This window comes from Staurois parvus, unplaced genomic scaffold (assembly GCF_062004578.1).
Source record: "Staurois parvus isolate SC_StPar_1 unplaced genomic scaffold, SC_StPar_1.0 ptg000530l, whole genome shotgun sequence".
Classification (NCBI taxonomy): Eukaryota; Metazoa; Chordata; class Amphibia; order Anura; family Ranidae; genus Staurois; species Staurois parvus.
Genome location: NW_028318326.1, coordinates 12,370,429 through 12,380,000, shown reverse-complemented (window position 1 = coordinate 12,380,000; position 9,572 = coordinate 12,370,429). Strand labels below are relative to the sequence as shown.

The 9,572-nt window shown below is 42.1% G+C and overlaps 1 protein-coding gene across 1 annotated transcript in view; it reads left to right on the top strand.

Annotated features, from left to right (window-relative positions):
- Positions 1-9,572, top strand: part of MYO3B (myosin IIIB) — a 463,809-nt gene that overhangs the window by 357,988 nt on the left and 96,249 nt on the right. The window contains exon 30 of the mRNA XM_089690537.1: positions 2,143-2,242. Within this exon, the coding sequence (XP_089546663.1) occupies positions 2,143-2,242 (100 nt within the window). The remainder of the gene's footprint in view (positions 1-2,142; positions 2,243-9,572) is intronic.

Sequence of the window (9,572 nt, the reverse complement as noted above, 5' to 3'; positions counted from 1 at the left end):
ACCCTAGATATCTGGGGTTTAACTCCTTGACGCCGACGTCACACAAATATGCGGCCTCACAGAACTGGGCTTTTTTCTGTGGGGCCGCATATTTGCATACCTGTATTTGTGCTGGGAGAGTGCCACACAGCGAGCTCCCAGTACAAAGACCGGGGTGTCACTGAGAGCCCTGGGTCTCGTTCTAATGGTCGGAACCTGGGACTCCCAATTTTGGGTCACATGATCGCAGTGATAGCCTCTGATTGGCTATCACAGTGATCAGTCACTGTGAAGCCTGCCTTCCTTGTTTTTTTTTTCTCTCTGAATGAGAGAGAGAGAGATACAATGTATCTCTCTCTCTCTCTCTCTCTCTCTCTCTCTCTCTCTCTCTCTCTCTCTCTCTCTCTCTCTCTCTCTCTTGTATAGAGAAAAAAAAACAACTGTTTATTAAAAAATAAAGAAAAAATACCCAGATCGAGGTTTGATCTAGTTCAGTGCCAGGCTTAGTGTTTGGGTCAAAGGTTAGGACTTTTTTTTTTATAATTGGTATCAGTGTCAATAAGTGTCAGTGTCAGTGTGTTTTAGGCAAACAGAAAAAAAAATGGGCACTATTGTTTCTGGGCTGTACTGTGGGTACAAACAACAAATAACATACACATATATGGTATCTCTCCGATCGTTAAGAGCTGGAAAATTTATTTTGGGTTGTTCTTTGGTGGTAGGTTATGGTAGCAACAAGATACACACAGAAATTTAAAAAAAAATGATTTTTTTTACTATTTGGGCCAGTTTTCCTTTGATAATAGAAAAAACTGGACAACCGCGCTGTAGCCGTCTTTCAGCTAAAGCACGGTTGGGAAGCAGTTAAGATTTGTTTTACCCTTAGGTGTGAAGGGGTTAAATAAGACAGTATCCACCTGTATACTCCCTAATGATTGGCACCTAATCTGGGATACCAGAATCTAATTTTATGGATATGAAGTTGAGATAGATGTAGGGGTGTACTTACTTTTTTCCATGTGAAAAATCTTCAGGTTTTATCATTTAGATTATGAAAATGAATACACCATGTACATTTTATGTGTCAAATTGAAATTTCACTTTAATCTGTAGGCACATACAAATACAGCATGTTGAAAAGTGCGTTTTGTGCGTAAGCTTTAGGAGAGGCTTCCTTCGTGGATGACACCATGCATGCTATTCCTCTGCAGTGTACGCCATATTGTGTCAAGGGAAACCATCACCCCAGTTTGGTTTTCTACTTCTTTAGCTAACTGCAGTGAACTTGCATAATGATTTTCTTCAACCCTTCTCATCAGAAGATGCTCTTGTTGCGGTGTTAACTTCCATGGACGGCCTGGATGTCTGTGTGAGATGGTTGCAGTTCCATCTTTGTTAAATTTTTGTATCACTTTTGCTACAGTATTCTGACTGATAAGTAAAGCTTTGCTGATCTTCTTGTAGCCTTCACCTTTCTTGTGTAAAGAAATTATTTTCTTTCTCAGGCCTTTTGACATTTCTCTTCCATGTGGTGCCATTGCTGACAGCATGAAATGGAAAGGGGTTTTCTTTGCTAAGTATCGCCCTTTTATAATCAACTGTCTGCTGGACACCTTTTCAATGAATAATTAGACTCACCTGTAGTTGAATTCTTGTTAATTAGGATTTTGTTGTCTAAAATTTAGCTTTGCTCCTCAGACTTTCATTGGGGTGTATTCATTTGGTTATTGACATGGTCTTGAATGAATTTGTTAGGAAAAATACTTTTTTGTGTGTGAAAATTAACAAATCTTGTTTGCAATCAATGGTCGGCATTTGCGGGAGTATTTTGTAGTATAGTGTCCCATAGAAAATGTTGATTCTCAAAATGAAAGTAAAGGTTTTCTGAGAAATGTACTCATTTATGCTGAGCACTATCTATCTATCTATCTATCTATCTATCTATCTATCTATCTATATATAGTCTGTTATAATATTGTTTCTATACTATATGTATAAGTTAAAGCACCTTAAATACATCCATTAAAATCCATTGTTTAAAACGGTAAAATGGCCACTTTAGAACAATAAATATTAACGATGTCCTTCTTACAATCTGCCTTTTTTTTTTTTTTTTCAAATAACCATCTATATTTGTTTGTTTTTTCTTGCATCTGTTTTAAGGATTCGGATGTTTGTCCAAACATAGTGACTGATATGAATGATTCAGAAGTTGTTGCAAACAATCGGTATTCAAATTCTTTTGGATCTTGCAGAAGTACAGGTACAATAAATACACAATCTTCCAGAATTGTAATACAATTTTGATGCAATATTCAATGCCTGTATTTTGAGGTCATTGCACACATAGCAGAGAACATCCATCACCATTTCTACCAGGCCCATTGTTGTGCTCTCTGGAGTTTAGTGATGAGTTTTTGTGCATTCGGAACCTCGTTCAGGAAGATGTCACCAGTACTGGGCCTATCATGCTGCTGGGCAGGGAATGCCTCTGTTGTTTATGTACAGTGACAGCTTCCTGGCAGACTAGGATCTGAACACACCTGAGGTCATTCCTGGTTATCACATGCCCTGCAGTGCTACTTTCAATTCAGACATGAATATTTAGCTTGCTTTAAGTCATAGTTTACTATATTTCTGATGAAATTATGTTAATAACTTAGTCAACTTCTAAATGAAATAGAAGAACAATGGTAATTGGTAGGGATGAGCAAATTCTGCAAAGCTTGGTTCACTTGACATTTGATGAACCTGGCGGGAAGTCCATAAACCCTTAGGCTCCATGTACACGGGATGTTTGGAAAACACTTCTGAACGATGGAAACTGACTGCTGGAAAACATAGATTAAAAAACATCTCTTTAGCCACGTTTGCACACCGCGTTTATGAGCGTTTGTGTTTAGAAGCGTTTTTTAAAGATAACCTCAGAAGATCTTCCCAAATGCCCAGAATGCACTGAAAAACAGTAAAAAATTAACTTTTTCCGACATTTTAAGAGAAATAGAGAGAGCAGAAGCAGAGAGAGCAGTATTTGTTGAGATTAGTCTTTTGTTTTGTGGTGTTTGGATGTGTTCCAGCTCATCTCTGTGCAGAAATTATTGCAGCAGTGTCTAACATATTTTCTTTCATGCGAAACCTCAAAGTATGGTGTACCAGGTCCGTTTGAGTACCGGGAAAACGCTTTGCATGAATTTTTCATGATAAAAAAAGGCTCTAGACAGCATCTGGAAGTGGAAGAGTTAAAAAAAATTTCCAACGGAAAACGCTTATAAACGCGGTTAGCCACGCTTAGCCACGTTTACACACATTTGCAAGCGTTTGCCGTTTGAAACACTGATAAAATCTACTCCTGAACGCAAGTTTGGTGCGTTCAAAAAAATGACTGTAAACTCAACTGCCTGTAAATGACTATAAATGACTATGTGTACATAGACCAGGGCTTGAAAAAGCCGCTCGGCAAATGCGAGGAGAAATTCCTGTGTGGCGAGCGGCAAGAGCGGCTGCACCTGCGATCCCGTGCATGCGCAGTTGGATCAGGATTTTCTTGGTCCCTACTGCACATGCATGACCCCAAGATCCCGCGCATGTGCAGTAGGGGCCGGGACATCTCGATCGGTCACGCATTAGGATTTCAGGTCGTTGAGATGAAAGTTACCATTCCTGGGCTCAGTATGGGGCGCTCACAGTACATGGAGGGTGAGATCCTGGGGGTGACCTGTGCTCGGGGGTGACAGCACCCCTAGAAGTTCAGACATGAGTCCTATGGATTCTAAAGGATCTTCATTTCTATCCTCTTGCTGCTCGTATCACAGTCAGTGCTGGTCAGGCTGTCTCCCAGCTCCGGCTTTCTTCAGAGTGCCATGTCCCAGACATGACCGGTGCCGTCCATTATTGTACACATAGAACACCCTGGAAATTTCCCTCTATTCTTTTGTTTTCATATTTAGTAATAAAAGTATTATTCGGAACCCATCGGGCCCAGCTCAGAACTACCAAATCGGACGGCAATTGAGTTAATGGATTGGCCTCCATGGCAATTGGTTGTGTCGGTTGTTCACTGCAGCTTGCTGAGATTGGAGGGGAGGGGGAGACTCAGGATTTTTTGCTCCCTTAATAAGCCACAGGAGACCCAATCTGGCCATACACTAGTAAAATTTTGATGAAAATTCCTCATTTTTAAGAACGTTACCTTAATTCTCTGACCTCTAGTGCATCAAATCGAGTTACTATTAACTATTTACTCTTTTTAAAGATGCAGGAGATAAACAAAAAAAATACAAAATGTTTACTACAGGTTTAAAGCTGTAAAACTTGATATTTTGATTGCACCCTATTGCTATTAAGCTATTGCTGTTATGTTTAAATTGACATAATAAAGCTATGTTATAATTGCAGTTTTTTTATATTTTGGAGTCTTTATTCTAAAGAAAAATGTAATTTCATAAACTTTAAGGGGGCGTGGTTGGGGGGCAGGGCTGGGGGCGGGGTTGGGGGGACAGGCCAGGGGTGGGGTTGGAGGCGGACCTGGGCAAGGTTGGGTGGGGCAACTGGTGGAGAGTAAGGTTTGTGCCTGGCTAGTAGGTCTAGACTCGAAATTTTAAGCCCTGACATAAACACATAGGAAAACATTAGGGAGAGTTCAGGGGCTGCTGAAAAAATGCAGAAAAGCTCCTAAACGTGAGTTTAGCAGCTGCAGTGTACATGGAGCCTTAACATAGCACTGAGTCCTATTGATGTCTTTGGGAGGCGAATCTTGTATTATTTAGAGCTTTTTCAGTGCTAATTTAAATGATTTTGTTATAAAAGGGCAGTACCATGGAGGACATGTACCAATGTAAACAAACAAAAAATAAATACATTTAGCAGAGGGTCTTTTAATGCAGCTTAACCACCTCCCGCCCACCATATAGTCCAATGATGGACGCAAGGTGGTTCTCTCGTTCTGATAGGATGTCATATGACGTCCTGCCATTCTCACTGCGCATACGCGGCTCAGGGAGCGCGCAGTGCGGCGATCGGCGGTGCTCTGCGTCCCTCGGACACAGGGGATCACCGATCATGGAAAGAACCGAAGATGTCGGCTCGGTCATGTGATCAACTGTGTCCAATCACAGCTGATCACATGTAAACAGGGAAATGCCGGTTATCGGCATTTCTCTACTCTCGAGCTGTCACGCTGGGCAGGAAGGGGGTATAAGTGCCCTGTAGGCTAGTGGTTAAAGAGCAACATTGAAGATAAACTCTACATTAAAAATCCTTTACATTGCGTGCTTGGGGGTGTCTTAAAACTGAACATGAAGTTGTGGAACAACCCTTAAAACTCATACCAGACCCTTTTCTAGACATGTCTCTGGATGTAAATCCATTGTCAATCATGTTGTCCATGTATGTAAATCCAGCAGCGATCAACACGATGGCCTGCTGCATGAACATGTTGCCCCACCATCACTACGACCTGATGCATGACTACAATACAGTACCAAATGACAGAATTCTTGGCGCTGCTGGGATGTAAATTACAGCGCTGGGGATCCTAGGGACTTCATTGATCATACAGTATATTGTCAATGATATTGTTTGTGATTCCCAACTGGTTTGTTTAAAAACAGCAGCTGGGAAAAAAGTGGGTGAATAGGCCAAATATGACCAGTTTGTTGGCCTTTCGCTGAACTGCAAACAGGTGGTACCTTTTTCATAGGCTTTTCTGAGTTTGGGCAAGGACACAGGGGCCCCATGATCCCCTATTGCCGGGGGCCCCATGAGTAGTCAGTCTGCTCCTGGTTTTGGGTCAAGCTCACAGTTGAGCTGAAGCCAAAGCTAATTTCTAGTAATTTGTGTGACACTGTGCCATTTTGCCTATAGGGGTATACCATTAGTGCTGCTACACAGTTATTGCGTATTGGTATGTGATTGTTATCACCAGAAATGGAACAGACTAATCACCTTTCTTAATGAAACAGCGGTTTTGCTACGGACAGCATTTTTTGTTATACTATGGGGTTGATTTAGTAAAGGCAAATAGGCAGTTGCACTCATTTGCCTCACAACTTGGTGAATGTGGTAAAGGTCTGCTGATTTCTATCATCCAATCAAGTGCAGCAAAATTGTTTAATTTTCCTTACACCTGATTAAATATTCATTACAAAGGGAAGCTTCACCATATTCACTAAGCTCTGGGGGAAAATGAGAGCAACTGATCTGACAAAGTGCATAGTCTATTTGCCTTTAGTAAATCACCCCCTATCTGTTTTTCTGCAAAGGCAGCTCCCACCAGTTACAAGATAAGCAATTTGTAAATTGATCTTGTAATGGTAATCAGAAAAGTGTTCAGAATTCTGTAAATAGCCTCTGGTTAGGTGTAAATCCAGCCATAGATGGATCAAATGGTAGCCCGTTCAGTGAGGACCGGATGAGATTCGATCCATATTTGGGCAGGCTGGTTGTACTGAAGTCTATCCATTGATCCATTGATCACTGACTGTCTTGATAGGGGAATCATGCAATTTTCTTTCCTGCAACCTGTAGTACAGGAAAGAAAACTGCATCATCTATGGCTCACTTAAAGTGTTACTAAACCCAGGGACTGGCATTCACTATATCTGGTCTACCACAGTACACAGAACATGGAAATGCAATTATTTTAGTAAATATAAACTGTTAGATATCTTTTCTCTTCAGCAGTATATAGCAGTCTTGTGACTTCTATCAATGTCCAGCTGAGCACTGGTTAAAGCTTGTATGAGAAGTATTCAGTATTCTCTGACTGTTCTGTGAGGCTGCATAACCCCTGACCCTCTGTCTGGACCAGGGGCGGACTGACAACTCATGGGGCCCCCGGGCAATAGGGGATCATGGGGCCCCTGTGTCCTTGCCCAAACTCAAAAAAGCCTATGAAAAAGGTATCAGGGGCATCTCATGGGGCCCCCTACTGACCCTGGGCCCTCGGGCAGTGCCCCCGAGTTTCCAAATGGTCAGTCCGCCCCTGGTCTGGACAGTGCTGATTGGCCCTGTGCTGATCACATGAACTCTCCCAAAGAAAGAAAAAACTCTCTAGCAATACACACTAAACTGAGCATGTTCAGAATGTCTCCTAGGGCTTTGTACTATCAGCAGATGGATTGGGGATAGTAGAATAAGGGGAGGATCAGAGGAGTCAGGATCAAACAGCCTTTTTACACAATGCAGAGGATTAACCCCTTAAGCTGCGCAGTGAGTATAACAAGCATGCTTTACTGCATATACAGACTGATTTTACTGTTGTGGGTTTAGTAACACTTTAAGGCTAGATACAGATATTATGATAAGAAGAAGATAAGGCTTATAGACAACTGACTATATAAGGTGACAATTATTTCATGTCTGTAGCCTAACTTTCTAGCCATTGACAAGTCAATAAGTGTAACAATATCTCTTGTAGAAGAATGTAGGGAAATAAAATGTACATACTCACATCAGTGGCAGACCCACTTGCATAGCAGTCTGTGTCAGGTCTATGGAGGTGGAGGTCCTTGTTGAAACTTCCCTTTTGATATCATAAGTGTCCCCTATGACTTTGGAACACTAATTTGTAAAAAAAAAAACAATACAGAGAAAGTGTGGGTGCTTCTTCACAGGAGGTAGGTGACTGTTTTTCCTTGAAAGATAAAACTTGATTAGTTACAATGATCGACAACTCTACGTTTTCTCTTGTATAATGCTTAAAGCGGAGTTCCACTCACCCTGTCAAAAAATAAAAGTCAGCAGCTACAAAAACTGTAGCTGCTGACTTTTAAAAAACAGCCACTTTACCTGTCCCTCAGTCCTGCGGTGTTTCACCGGCCGTCCTGTATTCCTGGAGGCCGGCATCTTCAGTGTGGGCACCCGATTGTGACTGCTTGTGGCTTCACAGCCGGGTGCCTACTGCGCATGCGCGAGTAGCGCTGGGCTTCATGAATGGTCATGTAGTTTTCTGAGACCTGTCACGTGTCCCAAAAGACTACAGGGAGGGAGGACACCTTCCGTTTCCGATTGCCTAGGCGATCGGACCGGAAGTGGGAGTGGGTACCTGTCAAATTTGGGTACCTGCTCCCCCCCGCCCCCCAAAGGTGCCAATCCCTAATTGGGAGCGAGAGAGCAGTCCTTAAATCAGAACTTCCTCTTTTTGGTGGAGCTCCGCTTTAATACAAATGGTACTGCAATTGCAGCATGTTCATGGTGTCTGGAGCTCTGGAATTTTCCAGGTTCCTGCTACAGTTGGGCCAATATTGGTGAGATACAACCAGGGGCGGACTGACCATTTAGCCACTCGGGCACTGTCCGAGGAACCGGGGTCATTAGGGGGCACCATGAGATGCCCCTGGTACCTTTCATAGGCTTTTTTGGGTGTGGTTTAAGTGTGGGCAAGCACACAGGGGCCCCATGATTTTCTATTGCCTGAGGGCCCCATGAGTTGTCAGTCCGCCCCTGGATGCAACAGTTGCTCTGTCCCCACTGCATATATATCTAACAAATGCAATACTTTTTTATAAAATATGTTACTCATGTATACATATCATTGTGGTAAAATGTTGCTAATTAACTTGTTTCAGTGCTGAGATCCAATTTAAAACAGTTTCCGATTTGTTCTTGCCTCTAGCACTAATCACACATAGTATAAAACTTTCTGCAGGGAGCCACTGCTGGCTAACATAATATAAAGAATTAAGATCAAAAGTAATGAGAACATAATGAAAACTGCATGCTATAGATAAATAAGAATATTAATACTATATCCAAATTAAAATAAACTATCTATTTCCATGTTGCTGTATAAGGGATACACGATAACCATTCAGTTAAAAAAAAGGTGAAATAACAGGCATCAGAAGGTGAGGTACATATACAGACATTTAGTTATCTTCCTGAGCACCCAGAGGGCCCCCACACTTGGATGAGATTATATGACCAGGGGCGGACTGACCATTCGAGCACTCGGGCACTCGGGCATTAGGGGGCCCCATGAAATGCCCCTGGTACCTTTTTTATAGGCTTTTTTGAGTGTGGGAAGGACACAGGGGCCCCATGATCCCCTATTGCCCAGGGGCCCCATGAGTTGTCAGTCCGCCCCTGTATATGACCATGTGGTGGCCTCCTGCCTGGACCGTTGGTACCTTTGCACAACCCTGCAGTGTAAGCCACCTATTTAATAAAGATTCTTAGACCATTATATTGAGTAATTATAAAGGGGGGGTGGGGAGTGTTATAGCTCGAGGCTGTCATTTACAAACAACAATTTGACAGAATTGGATTAACTAAAGCTCTCAAATACTTACCTGAAATGGCTTTCACATGACAAATCAGGTCCAATTCCTAATCTTTCTCCTCTGCAGACTGGGAGGGTCTTTTTTGCAGCACCTTCTCTTGCTGTTGACATGGACAACGAAAAGTCATTGCTGGAGTGCATGCTTGTAGGCAGGGAGTGCCTACAAAGAGGCTGCACTAAATTACCAGCACTAAAATGCACAAAAGAGATGAAAAAAAGTGAAATTAAGTATTTTTTGATATTAAAAAAGACAGTTGTTTATGATACACAAGGGAAGATTTACTAAAACAGGAGCACCAAGAATCTGGTGCCG